Source organism: Ovis aries, chromosome 3 (genome assembly GCF_016772045.2).
Source record: "Ovis aries strain OAR_USU_Benz2616 breed Rambouillet chromosome 3, ARS-UI_Ramb_v3.0, whole genome shotgun sequence".
Classification (NCBI taxonomy): domain Eukaryota; kingdom Metazoa; phylum Chordata; class Mammalia; order Artiodactyla; family Bovidae; genus Ovis; species Ovis aries.
The window spans coordinates 190,725,894-190,749,185 of NC_056056.1; the positions used below are offsets into that span (position 1 = coordinate 190,725,894).

General features: G+C 38.3%; 1 protein-coding gene across 4 annotated transcripts in view; it reads left to right on the forward strand.

Annotated features, from left to right (window-relative positions):
- BCAT1 (branched chain amino acid transaminase 1) overlaps positions 1-23,292 on the forward strand; it is a 122,199-nt gene that overhangs the window by 50,140 nt on the left and 48,767 nt on the right. For all 4 annotated transcript variants that reach the window (XM_012159865.4, XM_042245231.2, XM_042245233.2 and 1 more), the window contains 3 exon segments: positions 2,070-2,270; positions 10,761-10,871; positions 13,188-13,307. In XM_012159865.4, the coding sequence (XP_012015255.3) occupies positions 2,070-2,270; positions 10,761-10,871; positions 13,188-13,307 (432 nt within the window).

Consider the following 23,292-nt stretch of genomic DNA (forward strand, 5'->3'; position numbering starts at 1 on the left):
TTTTGTTAATGGTGTTAATAAGTGAAAATTTGCATTGAGTTTGTCTTCTTGTATTGCTATAGTTCCAGATTTTTCTTAGCCCAGGATCCCCCTAGCCACTAAAAAAAAAAAAATAACCAAAGCAAAAGCACAAGTGCTTCATTGTACAAGAATACTGTGAAACCATTCATGTAATAAAAAGTGTATGTTAGGATTTCACTCTCTTTAAATCCTGGCCATCTTCTGGGAATGAGTCTGTCATCCATTGTGGAGTGCAGCTGAAATCAACCAAATGTTATTTTCAGTATCTAAGAAAACCTTTACTGTTGTATGTGCCAGGCACTGTGCTGGGGCTGGACATTTAACTGCAAGTACCCTAGCTAGAGTTCTTATCTAAACAGTCTCAATGGACTGGCAAACTGCTTTTGTTTTATTTCTTTTTAACTGAAGGATGATTGGTTTACATATTGGGTTGATTTCTGCCATACATCAACATGAATTAGCCATGGTGTACATATATGTTGGAGTGGTAAAGAATCTGCCTGCTATACAGGAGACACAGGTTCGATCCCTGGGTCAGGAAGATCCCCTGGAGGAGGACAGCCCACTCCAGTATTCTTGCCTGGAGAGTCCCATGGACAGAGGAGCCCGGCAGGCTACAGTCCATGGAGTCGCAAGAGTCAGACACAACTTATCGACCAAACCACCACCACCGCAGGTGATAACTGAAGCTATGGAAGTGAATGAAACTGCCTGGCGGGCTACAGTCCATAGGGTCGCAAAGAGCTGGACTCACTGAAGCGATTTAGCACACACACACGTTGTCCTTTATGCTTTGTGCTTCATTGTAATGGAAGCTTTCTGGTTGTTTTAAAATAAATAGCATTTTGGACCTAAATATTACTCTAAAATTAACTGATTCATAATATATCAAACCACAAAGGTGGCTCTAAAGCAGTGAATTAACCAGATATAACTAGGTCATTCAAAAAATAATGATAAGAGGTGATGATACAAAGTGAAGTTCTGAAGTTCTGTATTTGCTTTGTGGGGGTGGGGAAATGACTACTTCGTGTATTGAAAGAAATGAAGTCTGACCTTCCTAACAGCCTGATCACAGCCTGAACTTGTCCTTGGTTCGTTTTGTGTTTAAGTAAGTCTGAATGCGCCTTCCCCTGTGGTTTGTGTCAGCTGTTCTACAGTTATTGTAAAGTTAGTGATGCTATTGTTTGTGATCCGGATGTGTATGTGGTGGTCATTTGTGATTGGCAAGCCGGCTGTGGAGAGCTGGTGCAACAGGGCTGTGTGAAGTTGTTTCCTATTACTCTTATTTATCTTTCTTTGAATAAGGGGTCCTTTGTTCACTGTTTCCTCAACACAGAATAGAGGATTTATATCTTAGTGTTCAATCTCTACTTCTGCTTTCAACGAGGAAAACATTTGCTTCACTGCTGCCTGTCTCCTACCATGTACCCAGAGGGTTTTGGAAGCTGCTGCCAAGAATTCTTTGAGGGAGCCGGAGTATAACCATCCCAAGAGATTCAGTTCTTGGTGACATTCTTTTTAGTTTAATAAGTCATTGTGAGTGCTGCTGTTTTGATTCTAAGACCCGCCCTTCTTCTTTCCCGAATGTTCTACACGGGTCTAATGATGGAAGTGAAGAAATATGTTCTTTTAGCATGATTTGACTCCATCTACTATTTCGTCCCAGTTTCTAAACGTCACTGAAAAATTTTAGTTCTGATATTTGTTTGGTAGTATACATTGCAAAGAATTGTTTTGTTTTGTTTTTTTTTTTTTTTTGGTTGCATCTTGCAGCTTCTGGGATCTTAGCTCCCAACCTAACCTCTGGACTGCCAGGGAATTCCCTACGTTGCAGAGATATGAAACAAGAGATTCTGAATGGAGGCATGGTTTTGCTTGGCTCACCTAGTGTTGTTAAGTTTCTGAGTTAGTTGCCAACATTTAAAAATTAAATGATTTCACTTTTTAATGGCCAGTGACTTAAATTCTGTCTTTTTACTGTCGGCCTCCTCTAGCTGGTGGATGTTCAGTTACTTTTCTTTAATGGTGCTAACTTTCTTCCCCAGGCTGAAGATCTAATAATCACACGAGCCACCATTTTAAAGGAAAAACCAGACCCCAGTACTCTGGTTTTTGGAACAGTTTTTACAGATCACATGTTAACAGTGGAGTGGTCCTTGGAGCTTGGATGGGAGAAACCACGCATCAAACCTCTTCAAAACCTCTCACTGCATCCGGGTTCATCGGCTTTGCACTATGCTGTGGAAGTAAGTACTTGGAAATTAATGGTGGTGACATATTGGTTTTCACTGTGGTTACTAAGTAGCTTCCTCTGCTCAAAGAGCTCTAGGGCAGTGTGGTCTTTACCGTATTAACTAGAGGCAATCATAAGTGTCTGTATAAACAGTTGGATTGAAGGTGAGTCTTAACTAATTTTTCAGATTATCTTGAATTTTTAAAATGTCAGTTGAAAAATCATGTAGATGGTAAGCACACTCTAGGGTGTAGAGAATAGAAATATAATGTTTTGCACATGAAACTTGTAACATTGGCTTATAGTATTATCAGAAAATTATTTGGAACAAATGGGAAGGACAGAAAATTAGCAATTAAAAAGCCTGTACTGTTAATATCTCACTAAGTCACTGCTCTTAGATCTCCTAATGATTGACAATGGATCATTAGGTATAGTATTATATTTATATTTTAATGCTAACTGCATGGTTTTATGACAGCAATAACTTGTTATGCATGTTAAGGGACATTTAATAAAATGTCAGCCTTCAAGCATGAATGGAATAATTATAAGCATTAAGTATTAAATAGAAGATGCTTTCTGTGGTCCTACTTAGGATACCCACTTAGCCAAATATACAATATATTCCCTGATCCCTGTGTGGCTTCCCTGGTGGCTCAGTGGTAAAGAATCTGCCTGCAATACAGGAGACCCAAGTTCAGTCCCTGGGTAGGGAAGATTCCCTGGAGAAGGAAATGGCAACCCACTCCAGTATTCTTGTCTGGGAAATCCCATGTACAGAGAAGTGTTGCAGACTGCTGTCACTCATTTTTAATGTATTGGATACCTTTCCTAGAATATTGGGATTCAAGAATCAAGCAGTGGCCTATTATTTAAGGGGCTGAAAGATGGAAATAGTAAATATTCATATTGATATTGATAAAATAACTACATTTGTTTATTGAAATCCTGCAATATGCCCTCTACTGGGTACCTTATATGGGTCAGCTCTTCTAATTGTTTTAAGTGAGAAAAATGTAGTTAATCATTCAGATTCTGGAGTTAAACATCCTGGGTTCAGATCCTGTCTAGAGTTGTATTATTTTGACCCACAAATTAACATGCATATAGTCTTGGACATCTTTCTCTTCCACTAATCAGCCCCATTTTTTGTTTCATTTTGTTTTGTTTTTAGAGCTAAAACTACATGAGGTTTTGTTGATTTCAAACGTATTTTTTGATAAAAAAGTGAAAAGTGAAAGTGTAAGTTGCTCAGTCATGTCTGACTCTTTGCAACCCCAGAGACTGTTCAGTGAATTCTCCAGGCCAGAATACTGGAATGAGTACCCTTCCCCTTCTCCAAGGGATCTTCCCAACCCAGGGATCAAACCCAGGTCTTCCACATTGCAGGCAAATTCTTTACCAGTTGAGCCACAACGGAAGCCCAAGAATACTGGAGTGGGTAGCCCATCTCTTCTCCAGTAGATCTTCCCAACCATAAATAGTGACACTTTCACATAGTGAAGGAGAGAAATGGAAGTGTGAGTAGGGAACCTAGATGAAAGAAAATGAAATTTTACAACACGTACTTCATTTTCAAGTTAAGATAAATATTTAGTGAGATAAAGGATAATTTGAAAAAGTGGACAACACACTATTTAATGAATACTTATATAAAGGAATGCCCAAATAGCTACCATCCAGGCAAAGAAATGGACAGCTTGAGTATCCCAGAAACCTTCATTGTACCCCTTCTATGTCATAAACCCTGTATTTTCTGGCACTACTTTTATGATGATTTTTCTTTGCTTTTCACTTTGGATTATGTGTACCTCTAACACTACAGGTTTGCCTCTTTTTGAACTTTGTGTAAGTGGAATTATATAAACATATATATTGCATGTGTGTGCACCTGCACACGTATCTATTGTTTGAGCTCAATATTATGTGAGATCTATCCATCCAGGACCAGTCCTAATGTCTGTGGGGTCTGGGACAAAAGTAAAAACAGAGACATCCCATAGTCTACCCTCTCTCTTTCTTTCTATCCTGACTCATCCTGTATGACAAGGGGCCTTTTGCACACGCACGTAGATGCCCACCCCACCTGCAAACAGATGACCCTTGGCCATCCGTTGGACTTAGATGCAAGCACCCTAGTGACCCTGCCTGTTCTTAAGAGATCAGGAGGCCTGCTCAGACCCTGAAAATAGGATCAGGGCCATTTGGGCAGGGAATTTAGGGAATCCCTGGAACTGAGTGTTTGGAGTCTGTCTAGAAAAGGGTCCAGTCAACTACTTGCTCCGAGGAGGTCACAACCGGGGGAAGACAGAGGTGAGACGCCCTCGAAAGTGTGAAACTCAGGGCAGAGACCTGTGTTATCCGAGTCTCAGGGTGGTGGGTACCACATCGTATGTTCCTTATAGCAGTAGTGTTATGTGAATATATTCAGTCTGTTGTTGACTTGGCACTTGTTCAGTTTCCTTCTGTGAATTCTTGTACATAGTATGCTGGTGTAGTTGTTTGCATGTTTCTTTAAGTCAGCAGTTCTCGAAGTGTGGTCCGTAGAGACCCCCACAGGCTGCCCTTTGAAGAGATTGCTTAAGGCAAAACTCTTCACAGTAATACCAAGGTATTATTTTTCTTTCTCACTGTGTTGACATTCGTAGCAGATAACGCTTTGCCACCCAACCTCTGTTAGTCATTGGATTGTTTATTGCTGTGCATGACGGTATAAAAAGAATGTCAGCTCTACTTAATGTTCTCAGTGAAGCGTAATAATGATTGAGTTCATTAAATCTTGACCTTTACATAAACATTTTATTCTGTGTGAGAAAACATCATTTCACATGAAGCACTCTGTTGGACTGGAGTGCCATGGTTGACTCAAGGAAAAGCAACTGCGTGATTGTTTTTGTGTGGTGAACTCAACCAGCTACTTTTTCTACCTGGCGCCATTGTCCCTCGAAAGAACAAAGTTGTTCAAACTTGTGTGTGTTTTTTTGAAAATGAATGAAATAAGCCTGTCACTTCAAGTAAAACAATGGACTATATTTATTGGCAGTGGTAAAATTCTAGCTCCCAAGTGAAAATTGGAATTTTTGGAAAATTTGTATCCCCTACCCTTTCCTCCTATTAAAGAGGTCTTAATTTTGTATTATATTGGTGGTTACCAATGTTTTGATGATATTGGTAGTTTTAGAAGGAGTTACCCTTTGAAAGATCTGTGTAACTCAGGCAACCAGTATTTTTCCAGGTGAGTGTTCCATGATATTACAAATTTATGTATGAGTAAAGATTCATTCAAAGTGCAGGATTTCCCTGGTAGCCCAGTGGTTAAGGCTCCATGCTTCCACTGCAGTGGGCACAGGTTTGATCCCTGGTCAGTGAACTGAATCCTGCTTGCTGCAGCCATAAAATTAAAAAACAAACAAAACCCCCAAATCCCTGAAGTACATTTTAAAATGAAAAAAAAAAAATATTCCAAGTACAAGATAGGATTTTTGATGCGTCATTTTGGCTATTGTAAACTGAGGTCCCTAGAATTCCATTTTTCATTTCCCTTTGGTTTTGGACTGCAAGGACATTCTCTTGTGAACCTAGGAGGACTTTGGGAGGCAGTGGTCATTTTGTGGTGTGCACACGCCTTCTTCGAGTCATTCAATCAAACGCTAATCTAGGTGCCCTTTGAAGGAATTTTGCAGATGTGGTTAAAGTCCCTGATTGGTTGATTTGAAGTTATCCAGAGGGAGATTACTGTGGGAGAGCCTGACCTCAGGACATCTGTGTAGGTCTGGCTGCTCACATGCACTCATTCTCTTGCTCTGTCTCCCTTCCTGAGTCAGTTGGGGATGGGCTGCAGCTCACATCTCCTGGTCCAGCCTGCTTGTGGCCTTCTGTTTCTCGGTACTTATCCTACAGATTTTGGACTTTGCTTAGCCAGCCTCCACAGATGCTTTGGGCAATTTCTTCTAATAAATCTGTAAATGTTATATATATTTCTCCTGGTTCTGTTTCTTCTCAGTTGAACCCTGACTGAGACCATTGGATTTTAAGAAATTAACAGAGTATAAAAACTTCACTGATGGTGTTTCAGATTTTGCAGTGCAGCTAAAGCTGTAAGGGACCAGCAGTTGTCAAGTTTTAGAGGAGTATCAGAGATTAATAGCCACAATTATCTGAAAAAGTTATCACAAGTACTTTCTTCCTCAACCATGTATCTATATGAGACTGGATTTTCTTTGTGTACTTCAGCCAAAATTTCTTATTGCAAGAGACTGCATGCAGAAGCAGATAGGAGAATCCAGCTGTTTTTTGTTAAGCCAAACGTTAAAGATTTGCAATAATGTAAAACAGAGCCACATTTAATATTAATCCTCTTGGAAAATATAGATAATGTGAATGAAAATATTTTAACATCATAGTCTATTATTGTTAATAAATGCAATTTCTCACTATGGCTATTGTAAATATCAATAGAATACTTTTTAAAATAAAAGCTCTTTGAGACCTTTATAATTTTTAAGAGTGTGAAGGCACCTGACACCAAAAAACCTTGAGAAATACTACTTGAGGGTATATCTAGGAATGTGCTGCTGGTATTGAACATATCTTCAATTTTATGAGAAAGGGGAAACTTTTCCATGGTGATTTTACCAGTTTTTATGCTCACTAGCCATGAATTGGCAAATACGTTCAATCACAATTCATCAACTTTGCCAGTTCTTATAGCCTGACTTTGAATTTTTAGCTTATTAATAAGATGACAAGTTATTGTGATATTAATTGCCACTTCTGAAGAGGTTGAACACATTTTCAAATGTTTGTCAATTAGATTTCATTTTCTTTGAGGTGCGTGCTTGTTTCCATCTTTGCTCACTCTATTGCGTTTCTTTTTGATTTGTTAGAAGTACTTTATATATTTTGAATATAGGTCTTTTATATATGTTTTAAATATCTTCTTCCACACTTTGACTTTTTATTCTCCCCAGAAGTTTTTGATGACAAGAAATAAATTTCACTTTTTGGAGAGGTGGGGGGCTATGCCACGCAATTTGTGGATTATTAGTTTCCTGATCAGGGATTGAACCCAGGCCAAGGCAGTGAAACCTCAGAATTCTAACCACTAGGCCACCAGGGAATTCCACATTTCAATTTTTAAAAGTTGAATTTATCAATCTTTGATTTAGGTTTGGTTTTGTGTCTTGTTTAAAGAGTCTTTTTCTATTCCTAGATTATGAAGACATCTTCCTGTATTACTGATTTTGTCCGTCACAGTTAGGTCTTTAATTTCAGAAGTTGATTTTTGTATGAAGTAGGGGTCCAGTTTTTCTTTCTGTTTGTCTGTTTTGTTTTCCTACAGATACCCAATTGTCCCAGCACCATTAAAGAAGGCTTTTTTCCTTCTGATACATCATAGCACATCTTAGCACATCCATGAGGTTCTGCTTCTAGATCTCTATTTGCCTTCCATTGTCTTGTCTATCTGGATCTCTCTTTTGTTTCATTGTTTTGCTTGTCCGTCTGGGCAAAAGCCACACTGTCTTTATCTCCAAATCACTATAAGGAGTCTTTTTTATTTTTTAAATAAGGAGTCTTGATGTCTCCTAGGACAGGTCCTTCTGTTTCACTCTTCAAGAGTGCCTTGGATATTTCTTGTTCTTTTGCTTTTTCTTATAGCTTAGATTCAGTTTATCATGTCAGTCAAACTTTTGTGATTCAGTTTGTTGCAAGGAAAATAAATGCCCCGACATGATTTTCATTTGGATTGCATTACATTTTATGAGTCAGTTGCGGGAGAATCGACATCTTTATATTTTATTTTTTTAATCCTAAAGCATTTTATTTTTTTAATCTTTTGATTTTGATTAGAGTATAGTCGATTACCAATATTGAGATAGTTTCAAGTGGGCAACTGAGGACTCAGCCATGTATATACGTGTATCCATTCTCCCTCAAACTCTCCTCTCATTCAGGTTGCCACGTAACACTGAGTGGAGTTCCCTGCACTATTCATTAGTGCAATCTTTATAATATAGAATCTTTCAATCTATGCATATGAGATTGCTTTCTGCTTTAGTTAGGTCTTAAATGACTTGGTAAGTTTTATATTTTCCTTATGTCTTTCACTCATGTTAGATTTTTCCCACCTAGGAATTGGTTTTAATTCTACCTTAAATAGTGTTTTTTTTTCCTAACTGCTGCTGTTATATGGGAATATAGTTTCTTATCTGGTTACCTTGCCTAAACAGATAATTTCAAAAGATTATGTCAGTTTTTCTGGATTTTCTACGCTTAATCTTTTCTGTGTCTCAAGATCTATGACAGTTTTTTTCTTCTCCTCACTTTATACTTCTATTTCAGGGTTTCTCAAGCGATGCTAGTGGTAAAGAACCCTCCTGCCAATGCAGGAGACATAAGAGATGCGGGTTTGATCCCTGGGTCGGAAAGATCCCCTGGCGTTATTTCATGAACCTTGCTTTACTTTATTGGTAGTGCAATATTGATTTAAAGTATTCGTAGTTACAGCAGGCAATGTGTGATGGCCTCAATCTGAAAGAAAAGCTTTAAATTTGATCACTTTAATAGATAAACAACAAGGACCTACTATAGCACAGGAAACTATTCAATATCTTATAATAACCTATAATGGAAAAGAGTCTGAAAAAGGATATATATATATATATGTGTGTGTGTGTATATATAAACTGAATCACTTTGTTGCATACCTGATGCTGAAACCAATGCATTGTTAATCAACTATACTTTTTAAAAAATTGCCATTTTAAATATAATATTTGTTGCAAATTTATTGAAGAAAGCCTTTATCACTTAAAGAAGATTCTATTTTTCCTTAGTTATTGAGGAAACTTTTTTAAAAAAATCATGAATGAATGTTTGGTTTTATCAGGTGCATTTATTATATCAGTGGCATGATATATAGTTTTTTTTACATAAACTATTAATATAGTGAATTTCATATATTTTCTAATGTTAAACCATTGAGTATTCTTGGGATAAATCCAGCTTAGTTAGACTGTTATCCTTTGTATGTTTTGCATCTTCATTATTCAATGACATTATCATATAATCTTTATGTAAATTTGAACCTATATCAAATGTGTACAATTTTTATACTGAAATAAATTGAACCTTATAAAGTTACATACCTTCTTTATTTCCAGCAGTGCTTCTTGTCTGAAAGTTTGTTTTGTTATATATTTAGCAATGTAACTTCACTAGCTTCATTTTTAAAAGTGTTTATATGACATTGCTTTTTATGCTTTTTTGTTTCAGAGTTATCAACTGAATTAATCTGACAACCATATCTTTTAACCAAAGCTCTAGTCTTATTACAGTTAGTAAATTAACCACATATTTGCACTTTAGCAAAACATCTCCTCTTGTGCTTTTTGGTAGTGCTCCAGAATTTGTATTTCTTTTCTCTTGTAAGCTTTGAGCCTGTAAGCATCTGAAGGCCCTATTTTTCATTCTCATTCAGCTTAGCATATTTTCTAATTTCCATTCTTTTTCTTCTTTAACTCACTCTTTAATATTAAGTAATGGGTTTCTTTTTTTCCAAAATGTGTATATGTTATGGTTATATTTTTGCTTTTGATATCCAGCTTATCTTACACATGTGAAAAGAACATGCCTTCTGCAGGTAGTATGTGCAGGGCTCTGTGTCCACTAAGTTAGTTTGTTGTTCCTGTTGTTCAAATCATCCATGTTTTTATTTGTTTTAACCTGTTTGTTATATCAATCACTTAGAGAACCTGTGGTAGAAATTTCCCTTTTTTAAAAAAATTTTTATTGAAGTATAGTTCATTTACAGTGTGGTGTCAGCTTTTGGTCTACAAGAACATGATTCAGCTATGCATATACATACATTCATCCTTTTTAGATTCTTTTCTCAAATAGTTTATCACACAAAAAAATTCCCATTAAAATGTTCGATTTTTCCTCTTTTCTATATATTTATCAATATGCACTAACTTCAAAGTCTTTTCATATCCCTCCTCAGCATTTTGTTTGTGGCCCCACCCTAAGAAGGTGGCATTGCCCTAGCAAGAGAATTGAGCTGCTTGGTTTCTGTGATTTGGGAGGCTGAACCACCTCCAGTCACATAGATATCCACTCTCCAGAGTTCATAGGAGCCAGATGAAATGAAAAGATACAGGGTGTTTTGGGATGGGTTGGGGGCAGGGTACTATGGGGTCTTTGATTCCATTTCTGTTTTGTAGGCAGTCAGTCCACATTGTGTAAACGTGTGTGTTATTTAACCATCCAGCTCCTGCAGTACAAAGCATAACTCTGAATTCCCTCCAGATCTTGGTGATAAAGGGACTTCTTTCTATCCCAGGGACTAAAACCAGTCTGTCTGGCTTTTCTAGATTTAGGGTCTGTGTCAATAGCTTTACATGGTGAAGGTGATGAAGAGCCATAGAAAAGTCAGTTTTCAGAACATGGGGATTGTTTTCATTTATTTACCTTCTAACGTTTATTTTTCTTTTATCTTCAGTTATTTGAAGGATTGAAGGCATTTCGGGGAGTAGATAATAAAATTCGTCTGTTTCGGCCAAACCTCAACATGGATAGGATGTACCGATCTGCTATGAGGGCCACTTTGCCGGTACGTAAATTAGGAATTTCTCTTGTAATGGGTCACTGAATTCCACCAAATGAAACATTGCTGAGTATTTAGATCAGTATTTACTATAAATCATATGAGTACTGAAGTTATTTCTGGTCTGCTTTTTAATCAGTGAGGTAAAAATGCAAGAAGTAACCGTCTGGCAATTCCACAATCTATTTCTTTGTGAGTGTCTGTGAGGATTTAATGTGTATGTGGAAGATAATAGGACAAGGAAAAATTATGCCTCAAACTGAAATAATAAAATTTAAAGACTGTATGAAGTTGTAGTATGAAATACGGTGTACCACACAGATAATTAGGGAGTTTTCCCTAATTGCTTAAGATGCTACTAAAAAGTATGCAGTGATTTAATTAGTTGTTTTGACATTTTACCCCAAGTTTTATTAACTTTTTTTTTTAAAGGATATAAAAATGTTTTCTCATAGCCACTGGTTCCTGACTATACCATTGTTTGTTATGGAGCAGAATTCATTCTGAGGTGGGTTGGGAGACCCTAAGGTTCATGCCTAGGTAGGAGGTAACTTAGATTACTTTCATTCCTCGAGACGTGAACAGGCTGCCTTTCTAAACTGAAAGAAGTCTTTTCTCCATTGAGATAATTCATTTGTCCCTGACCTTCACCTGAAGGTCTTCAGTTGAAGAAACTCAAGTGATGACTCTTTTTTTAGCCAGGCTCTTCCTTCTTCTTCCTTTTTGTTTTATTTTGGCTGTGAGGATTCTTCGTTGTGGCAGGCAGGCTTAGTTGCCCCACAGCATGTGGGATCTTAGTACCCCTACCAGGGATTGAACCCACGTCTCCTACATTAGAAGGTGGATTCTTAACCACTGGACCACCAGGGAAGCCCTTCCTTCTTCCTTTTGCAACCCATGCTTTACCCACTTTCTTCAGAGGCCATAGTATAGTAGCAGAAGGAACATTCAGGTAATTTCTTTCAATTCAGTCCTAGTTCTACTCTTTACCCGTTATAGACAAATCACTGGGAAATCCTTTTAAAATGGGGACAGAAGAAAAGGGAAGTAACATTTATTGGACATCAACGCTGCCACAAACTGCGTTATGTGGTTTTACATTCTTTGCATTTTCAATCGTAGCAGTGAGCCACTGCCAAGAAGGTATGCCTTGTAAATTTTAGCAGCACCTTTGCACAGATTAAAAAGCTCAAGCCCGGAGAGGTTAGATGACTTGCCTAAACTCACACAGAATAAAGGGACAGGGTAAGAACGTTGATGTAAGTTTTTAAATCCCTAGTCAAGTTCTTTCCACTAAATCTTACCTCTAGACAGGAGTAACAGAAACCCTGTACTTGACACAGGGAGCTGGTATGTCCCAGATGATTGGCAGTCCTGATTTCTGGAACGCTGCTACGCTGCGATTGCTGTTACAAGTTAGTACTTCGTAGCCAAATCCTGATGTCATGAACTCTATTCATATGTGTTTCTGACTCATGTCTACCTTGAATAACCCATCACATCTCTCTGAAAGTATGTTTCTTTGCCCTGCCAAATAAGTAGAAACTACTTATTTTATAAGCTGTCACCTATTTAGTACATAAAACCCTTTTTCACCTTCCTGAAATAAATTACTCTTCGCTTTTACCCATTTTCTTATTGTATCATTGGTCTCTTACTGATTTTCAGGTTATCTTAACGTTTTCCAGTTACTATCCTTTGCTGGTTATATTACCAAAAAACTTCACCCAGTGTGTCAATTTTTTTATCTTTTGAAGAATAGCAGATCTTAAGTTTTAAATAGTCGAATTTTGTCCTTTTTTTCCCTTAATGACTTATGCTTTATGTCTTTTGTTTAAGAATTCTGCTTTAAGGTGACAGTGATGCTTTGTATTTTTGTTTTATAGAAATATTAATGTTTTCTCACATTTAAGTATGTCATCAGCTACAGTTGGTATTTGGGTTTGGTAAGAGGTAGGGAACCACTTACTTATCTTCCTTATGTGACTCATCTATCAGTCCATCACAATTTGAGGAGGAAAAGTCACAGAAAAAATTGCTTGGTTTTATATTATTAGTTATAAAATTTTATTTATCTATTGGCTTACTTATATTTGGTACTTTTTTTTTTGGTCCATACTACTTGGCTTTGTACAACCTTAGTTCCCTGACCAGGGATTGAACCTGGGTCACTGCAGTGAAAGCACCAAGTCCTAACCACTGGACCTCCACGGATTTCCTTCTTAGTACTTTTTTTTAACAGTCAAAGCTCTCAGGAGGATCAGTTCTTACTGCTACAGTGGAAAAACGTTGCATTATTCATTGTGTTTTTCATTCCTTCAGGCGTTTGACAAGAAAGAGCTTTTAGAGTGTATTCAGCAGCTTGTGAAATTGGATGAGGAATGGGTCCCCTACTCAACATCTGCGAGTCTATATATCCGTCCTACGTTCATTGGAACTGAGGTGCAGAGCGACTTCCTATTTCGGGGTACTTTGGTGGGCGATTATCATTGTTTATGCTTGTGTGAAACTTCTAGTACGAAGTTTGAAATAACCCCCCAGTAGCATCACTGATGCTCCTTTCCCTTGATCATTAAGACTGTAAACATTTACTTTAAAGGGCCAGATAGTCAGTATTTTAAGCTTTGTGAGCCATATGGTTTCTGACACTACTCAGCGCTGACACGTGGTACAAACACAGCCACCGCCACCAACATAAATGAGTAAAGCAAGGGCCGAGGCTGTTTGCCTTTCCCTAAGACTAACCGCAGTCTCCTCAGTTGACCTATTTGGGTAGTTCTCCTCCAGGGTAAGAGTGGTCATGGTTTTGAAATTTGGAGGAGAGCGATCTCCTGTTCTTCAATCTTCATTTTCTTGAAGTCTTGGGATTACTTGGTAAGGAGTGGGAGTGAAGGACATTCTTCTCCCATAGAGAATGTTGAAAATAAAGTTCACAGCGGGTATCAAGGAAATACTTGAGAGCTAGAGAGACAGGTTTAAACCACATGGCTAAGGGATCTCCCAGTCGTTCAGTCTACTGGTTGCTGACCTTTCAAAAGAAGGACATACTTGAAGTGACCACGGCCATCTGTGTGGGTGAGTGTGTGATATGAAATATAAAGACCTTGTCCCCGTCTCCTTCCTCTGCTGAGCAGGGTTAGGCCCTATGGAGAATGGGTGGTGTGAGGGGGAAGACTGATTGTAGGTGGTGGATAAGGAAGGTGTGGCGTATGGAAAATGGGACAGGGCATTGCTATAGTAGAGGCATTTTGCGCTCTCTGGGGTAATTGTATGGTTACCATATTTCCACTGAGTCATATGAATGTAAGCAATAGAGAAATACATAAGGCCAGAGGATAGTTACCTAAGTGGTCCTTTGGCATCCTTTTGATGCCTTTTGAAAAACTATTAATCATCTGGATAATGAATTTCATAAATTGCAGTCTTCCTAATAACTGTTAAAGAATTGGAATAATTTAGAGTCATCTTCTCCTTAAGTTTCTGATATTTTAATATTATTGAGTTTTAAAAGGGCTTCCCTGGTGGCTCAGATGGTAAAGTGTCTACCTGCAACGCAGGAGACCTCGGTTCAATCCCTGGGTTGGGAAGTTCCCCTGGAGAAGGAAATGGCAACCCACTCCAGTAGGAAGAAGCAGTTTTTAAAATTTTCAAAGCACTACCTTCTAGTGATCTGGGGTGCTTTCCCATTCTAAGATCTGATTCTTCCAGTCTTAGTTTGTTGAGAGTTTTTGTCATAAATGGAGGCTGGGTTCTGTTGAATGCTTTTTTTAAATGTCTTGACATGATAATGTGGTTTTGTCCTTAATTCCATTATAATGTATTATATTAACTCATCTTTAGATGTTAAAACAAACTTGTATTCTTGGGCTAAATCCTACTTGATTATGGTGAATAATTTACATTATATTTTGTTGTATGCATTTGGCAAATATTTTGTTAAGGACTTTTGTGTCAGTGCTTATGAAAGTTATTGGTCTATAGTTTTCTAATATACCTAGTTCTGTGATTTAGTCAAGTCTTTAGGCTCCTGAAATTCTGTAATGTAGAGTTAGACAAGCTTTTAAGTCTGATTCTATAGTCTGGCTGATACTTCCAATAATTCACTTTATTGATGGTCTTCAAATATTTTCATATGAATTACCCAGATATTGTTTAAAATGCACATATTTATACCAATCCCAAGATATTCCAGTTGAATATTCTGTTGCTCAACCAAATTTAAGAACCTCAGTGACAAAAATCCTGCCAAATAGTCCCCTCTCGTGACACTCTATCAGCTTATATATTTGATCATACTTTGAACCTCAGAATCAAGAATTTTTAAATATCTGCTTTCCAAGTAGTAAGCTAAGAATTGAAAGAAAAAACTGATAGCATTTGATGTCAGCATTGTTTATGTTTGGTTACTATGTTTATATCAACTGGAATCTTCTAATTCATGGTACAGGCAGGAAAAAAACACCAGGCATTCAGAATGAGCATGTTACAAATAGCATTCAGTAAAGCAGATAGATTTAAACATTTGCAGACCACACAAATGTTGTATAGTTCAGTCTGGTAATTATCACACATTGCCTTTCCATGGTATCTACATTTGATACATGAGATGAAGGCGGGAGGATTGGTTGGTGCCCGTGGGTCCCAGGTCAGTGGGATTCTTCTATCTGGGACGACTAACTTTTTCTTGCCTTTTTATGTTACTTGCTTCTCTGATGGCTCTGTCTTGTCTCTGCCTTCACAGAATTGCAGGACTACCTCTATATCTGTTATCTGGTATTTTGGTCTTATGTGCAGCATCTGGCTAACATCTGTCATTTCATCTTCTTTTCATGGTTATCTTAACTGATTAAAGTGGGTCTTTTATCTAAGAGTTACTTTGAGTCGGGTAATGTTTAAAGTGATGTAACCACCAACTTTGTACTAGGTCTCTAGTCTCTGGTATGGCACTCACTTGTGTATAGAGAATATTCTGTATTCTTCAAAAGACATATTTCTACTGGGCCCCAGCTCCACCTAAATAATCTAAATCCATGGATCCAAAATGAAACACTCTGCTTTTAAATAAAGTCTCCAGAGATTTTTAAAAAACTTGCAATAGAATCGCCATCCCAAGTCTTGTGAAAGAATTAAAAATATGTCTCGCAGTCTTTAACACTTTATTTCCTCCAGGAACTGCAAACTAGTACCAAGGTGGAAATATTTTTATCTTTGAAAATTTCACTTCATCCTAAGGGCAGAAGTGTTGTTTTCACTTTCCTGAGCTGTGACAGACTGTTATTAATTACTGCTTCTCACACTCAGTAAGGCTTAGTAGCTGCCATATAATCTGAGAGTAACTCTGACACCAACTTAAGAATTTCATTACATTTTCAAAGGTACTGTGCTTCTTTACGTGTCTTATAATCAACAGTTTCTTCATTTTAAAAATTATTTTACCCAAGTCTGACTCTTTGCGACCCCATTGACTGTAGCCTGCCAGGGTCCTCTGTCCCTGGGATTGTCCAGGCAAGAATACTGGCGTGGATAGCCATTCCCTTCTCCTGAGGATCTTTCTGACCCAGGGATCGAACCTGGGTCTCCTGTATTGCAGGCCGATTCTTTGCCATCTGAGCTACAGGAAAGTCCTAATACCTATATACCAGTGTTTTTGTGTAATTCTTCATGTCTTCTGGCCTTCTTTGATAATAATTGGATTCATTACTAAAATCCTTTGAGATTTAGGATGGTGATAAACAGAAGAGTATTTATTGGGACATGTATTAATAACTAATTAATTAACTAATTAAATAGCCAGTGAGTAGAGATTGTTGAAAAAAATTTTTTTCTAAAGTTTACATTATTAAAAAAAAAATACTGAACAGTATTACATAAGCTTTTTGTAAAATATAGAGACTAAAATCATTCATAATCCCAAACGTATTCTGATATTAAAAGAGAATTTTGGTGGCTCAGTGGTAAAAAAAATCTTCCTGCTAATGCAGGAAACCTGTATTCAATCCCTGATCCGGGAAGATCCCAAAGCCTGTGCAGCACAGCTGTTGAGCCCGTGCTCTGGAGCCCGGGAACCACAACTGCTGAGCCCTAGCGCTGCAACTGCTGAAGCCCGTGCACTCTAGAGCCCGTGTTCCACAACAGGAAAAGCCACTACAACTAGAGAGTAAAAGTCCACATGGCAGTGAAGACCCAGCAGAACCAAAAATAAATTTTAAAAAAGAGAATTTCAGCATCATCTAAATCAATATCTTCTGAAATATTTACAGGTAGTTAAGAACTTAGAAATTAAAAGCTGGAGTGTTTCAAACTGCTGCTGATTGTTAATTCAAAATTAGATAAAACCTAAAATCATATTTAAATTAAAAAAATGCATGGACCTGTCATTCTTTTCCTTTTATCACCTTATAAAGTCTTTATATTCCATATATAATTTTACCTATAGTCATAACAGTTTCCATGAAAAGAATTCCCTTTATTCATAGCCCTTGTTTATTTATGCTTATACATCTTATCATCTTTTCCCTTCACAATTAGCCTCTAAATGAAAGAATCTGAACAGATTTGAAAACTGGTTATCAGACCAGTAATTTGTAATCATTCACTTGGGTTTTGTCCATACTTTTAATGTATTCTTTTGCAGTCCTTTTTGAGATTATATATGTATCTCATTCTGCTGTTATACACCACCTTAAAATCTTACTTGCATAACTGTTAACATGTTTTGTATTAACAGCCCCCTTTTTAGTATCTTCAAATCTCAGTTATCTGTTTTTAGAGACACAGCTTGTTTGCATTGATTTTGGTCTGTGATGATCAGCTTGCTATTATCAGGCCACTCCCCCATATCCTCTTGAGGCTGTTCTTGTTCTTTCAGCATTATCACAGGAGATGATAGCTATTTGTTATTCTCTTTATTTTTACTTTGAAGTGTTGGTGCACTTAGTTAATAATGATACCCCTCAGTTCATACCACTTACCATTTTGGGGCAGAATGTGACCATCTTTTTGTTTTTTTTATTCCCTTTTCTATCCCTTCTTGCAGTCTCTGGAAATCATTCTCATGTATTGAATGAACATTCTTTTGGTTTATATATGTTTTAAGTATCTCTTATTACCTTGCTGCTGCTGCTGCTAAATCACTTCAGTCGTGTCCAACTCTGTGCAACCCCATAGATGGCAGCCCACCAGGCTCCCCGGTCCCTGGGATTCTCCAGGCAAAAACACTGGAGTTGGTTGCCATTTCCTTCTCCAATGCATGAAAGTGAAAAGTGAAAGTGAAGTCGCTCAGTCGTGTCCGACTCTTAACAACCCCATGGACTGCAGCCCACCAGGCTCCTCTGTCCTTGGGCTTTTCCAGGCAAGAGTACTGGAGTGGGGTGCCGTTGCCTTCTCCATCTTATTACCTCTTGGATCCCCATAATTAAAATTTATATAAATGGTTTTGTCCCACACACCTCACTGTGTCTCTTAATGTTTTCCCTCCATGCTATGTTTCTCATTTCTATGCAAGTTATTATGTATAGGTCCAGTCCATCACCTTTTTAAAAAAATGTTTTATTTTGTATTGGGCTGTAGCCAATTAACAAACAATGTTGTAATAGTTTTAGGTGAACAGCAAAGGGACTCAGCCATATATATACATGTATCCATTCTCCCGCAAACTCCCCTCCCATCTAGGCTGCCACATAACATTGAGCAGAGTTCCATATGCTATACAGCAGGTCACTGTTGGTTATCCATTTTAAATATAGCAGTGTGCAGATGTCCATCCCTAACTGTCCCTTTCTCCCATCTTCCCCCCGGCAACCAGAAGTTCATTCTCAAAGTCTGTGAATCTGTTTTGAAAGTAAGTTCATTTCTATTACTTCTTTTCAGATTTCACAAAATAAGGATCTTATATGATATTTCTCCTTCTGTCTGACTTAGTTCACTCAGTATGATACTCTCTGGGTCCATCCATGTTGCTGCAAACTTCTTTCTTTCTCTCTCTATACACCACCCACCCCTCACACACACCCACATCTTTATCCATTCCTCTGTCATTTATCCATTCCATGGGCATTTAGGTTGCTTCCATGTCTTGGTTATTGTAAGCAGTGCTGCAATGAACATTGGGGTGCATGTATATTTTGGGGTCATATTTTTCTCTGGATAGATGCCCTGGAGTGGGATATCAGAGTCATATGAAAAGTCTATTTAATTTTTTTAAGGAGCTTCCATTCTGTTCTCCCTAGTGACTGTACCTGGAGAAGGCAATGGCAACCCACTCCAGTGTTCTTGCCTGGAGAATCCCAGGGACAGAGGAGCCTAGTGGGCTGCCATCTATGGGGTCGCACAGAGTCAGACATGACTGAAGCGACTTAGCAGCAGCAGCAGCAGCAGTGGCTGTACCAGTTTACGTCCCCAGCAAAAGTGGAGAAGGATTCCCTTCTCTCCACACCCATTCCAGCATTATTTGTGGACTCTTTGATGATAGCCATTCTGGCTGGTGTAAGGTGATATCTCATTTTAGTTTTGATTTGTCTTTCTCAAATAACTAGCAATGTTGAGCATCTTTTCATGTACCTACTGGCCATCTGTATGTCTTCTTTGGAGAAATGTCTGTTGAGGTCTTCTGCCTATTTGTCAATTGGGTTGTTTGTTTTGGTGCTGTTAAGTGTCACGAGCTGTTTGTAAATTTTGGAGACTAATCCCAATGGTCATATCATTTGCAAATATTTTCTCCCAATCTGTGGGTTGTCTTTTTGTTTTGTGTTTCCTTTGCTGTGCAAAAGCTTTTGTGTTTAAGTAGGTCCCTTGTGTTTATTTTTGGTTTTATTTCCATTATTCTGGGAGAGACAGTCCATGACTTCTAACGCTATTGAGTTCCCCATGCTGGACATGTACTACATTTTTTCCTAGTTCTTTTACTGGGATTTCAATTCCCTGTCCCCTTATATGATACTGCAATGAGCAGTTTGAAAATACATAACTTAGTGAATTGCTGAAAGAGTTACCATTTCCCTGAAAGATACCCTAGGCTCACCTTACTTTTCAAACTCAAGAAAATCCTGCCTCCTTTTATTCAGGGAAATCCTGTTTCTCTGATGAAACACAGTGGTCCAGTCTGCTGTCATATCCATCCCCTGACATTGTGAAGCTCTCCTGAGTGCTGGGCACGACGCATAGGGCTCTTCTTGCACAAGTTGACAGCAGCCCCATGAGGAGGTGCCATTGGCATCGCTTTAGAGATGAAGAAGCTGAGGCTACCCAGGTGAAATCAGAACCCCTTTGCTCTGTTCTGGAGCATCCCTTATGGGCTGGTCTTGGAATGCGGTGCTAAGCAAAACCACCTCCCTGCCTTCGTGGAACTCAGTGTCTCATGGAGTTTGTGGAGTGTCAGATCCATGAATGAATGTATTGGTAGATGGAGGTCACTTTTGTGAAGAAGTGGGGGTGTGATTCTATAAGAGTGCTAATGGAAATGTAACTCAGATGGGACTAATAATTTCTTTCCTATTTTTTTTTTCTTTTTTCTGGTAGCTTATTTTGACAAGCATGACAATGCCAATCTCCACTTTAACCCTGCACCCCATCTTTTTTAAAACTATTTCTTTATTTTTGGCTGTCCTGGGTCTTTATTGCTTCATGGGCTTTTCTCTAGTTGCAGCACACACGCTTCTCATTGCCTGGCTTCTGCAGAGAATGGCTCTGGAGCACAGGCTCAATGGTTGTGGCACAACAGGTTTAGGTGCTCTGAGGCATGTGGGATTTTCCTGGATCGGGGATTGAACCTGTGCGTCCTGCATTGCCAGACAGATGCTTTACCACTGAGCCACCAGGGAAGCGCCCCCCTGCCCCCCATCTTGTAATAATGTTAAGTCTGCCTTTGTGTCTGTTTTGTTTCCTTCCCTGAGCTCTCAGCTTTCTTGCTCTCAATTATATTTGACAATAATCACTGCAGATTTTCTATATTGTACTGTGTATTTTACAGTATGTAACATGTATCCAATAACACAGATGTATAGTCATGCTAAGTCTAAATTTCATTCACAGTGCTTCTGAGTTTAAGAATATCAATTTTCACATGCAACTTGCCAGTGTATTTCTGGAATTTTAAGCGGGGAGGGATTTGAGGGAAGGAAAACCTTGGTCAAAAATTAAAATAGTATCAAAAGTATACATTGGAAAGAAAGTTTCCTTCCTACTCTTATTCTGATCCAGAGTCCACTGTTCACCTTCTTCTAAGCAATTCCTGTTGCCAGTTTTCTCATATCCTTCTAGAGATACATATTGATAAATATACACACCCATACCTGCTTACATGTGTTTGTATGTTAAGTATTAGCCTTCTTTTTTATAAGATGACAGTAATTCTTTCTTCAATTTTTGCCAGTAATCAAGATTTTAAAAAACTACATGAAACACACCGACTCCCACCCACCCTGCCCCCACCCCCCGACGCACAAGGTTTTAAAAGATAAAAATGAAAATCTGAGGACCCAACACCCTATTAAGATTAGAATATGTCTAGGACACTTGACACTCTTAAATCCTTTCCTTTCACCTCTCTTCCCCTCCCTAGTACAGTCATGCAGCCATCCCTACTCCCCTGGGACCACATGTCTACAAATGGACATTTGAGTTATTTCCAACTGTTCTAAATAAAGCTGTTCTGCACATCTTTGAATTTATCTTATGGTAGACATACATACATACATCTCTTTAGTGTACCTCAGAGATGAATTGCTGGGCCAGAGGTGATATTCGTACACACATATAATTATATATGATATATAAAAATATATCTATATCTTTACTAACTGCTGCCAGTTTTTTAAAGTGTTTGTACCATTTTACTCCCACCAGCAATGTATGAAAGTTCCATTTGCCTCATATTCCTGCTAACATTGGTGTTATCTTAGTAATTTTGCCCATTCAGTGGCCTTATCTCTTTGTGGTTTTAATTTTCTCTTCTCTGAAGCCAAATTATATTGAGTACCTTTTCACATACTGACTGTCAGAAATCCTTTTATGAAGTGCCTTTACGAGTCTTTTACCGTTAAAATATCAGTTTGTCCACATTTTGCTCTCATTTTCCTAACTGTAAGCTATTTCATTGTACATTATGCCATACTTAGTTGAATATAGGATGCCATAAATTATGAGGCAGCACTGTTTTATGCACTGATATGGAAATACATTGCCAATTACACCATGGCACGGCACTTTTCTAGATAGTGCTGAGTGATTGTGAATGAGTCATACCTGTCTCTCATTTTTTGAAATGCATATTGTTTTCTGAGAAAATCTGTAGTTTCTCCTGCCATCAGATGCACTGCTCAACTTGTGACAGGCATATTTATTTTTACATGTATCTTAATAACAAAAGCTAACAGCATTATCTTATGGGTTTCTGCTGACCATAGGTCCCATTAGAAGACTTGGTTGTTGCTTTGCAAGAAAATATTGAATTGCACTTGTTTAACATTAATACTTTACTAGCGTGTGAGATGAGTACAATTGTGTGGTAGTTTCCAGATGTTCAAGCTGGTTTTACAAAAGGCAGAGGAACCAGAGATCAAATTGCTGACATCCACTGGATCATCAAAAAAACAAGAGAGTTCCAGAAAAACATCTATTTCTGCTTTATTGACTATGCCAAAGCCTTTGACTGTGTGGATCACAAGAAACTGTGGAAAATTCTGAGAGATGGGAATACCAGACCACCTGACCTGCCTCTTGAGAAACCTGTATGGAGGTCAGGAAGCAACAGTTAGAACTGGACACGGAACAACAGACTGGTTCCAAATAGGAAAAGGAGTACGTCAAGGCTGTATATTGTCACCCTTCTTGTTTAACTTGTATGCAGAGTACATCATGAGAAACGCTGGGCTGGATGAAGCACAAGCTGGAATCAAGATGCTGGGATAAATATCAATAACCTCAGATATGCAGATGACACCACCCTTATGGCAGAAAGGGAAGAGGAACTCAAAAGCCTCTTGATGAAAGTGAAAGAGGAGAGTGAAAAAGTTGGCTTGCTCAGCATTCAGAAAACGAAGATCATGGCATCCAGTCCCATCACTTCATGGGAAATATATGGGGAAACAGTGGAAACAGTGTCAGACTTTATTTTTTGGGTGCTCCAAAATCACTGCAGATGGTGACTGCAGCCATGAAATTAAAAGACGCTTACTCCTTGGAAGGAAAGTTATGACCAACCTAGAAAGCATATTGAAAAGCAGAGACATTACTTTGCCAACAAAGGTCCGTATGGTCAAGGCTGTGGTTTTTCCAGTGGTCGTGTATGGATGTGAGAGTTGAACTGTGAAGAAAGCTGAGCACCGAAGAATTGATGCTTTTGAACTGTGGTGTTGGAGAAGACTCTTGAGAGTACCATGAACTGCAAGGCGATCCAACCAGTCCATTCTAAAGGAGATCAGTCCTGGGT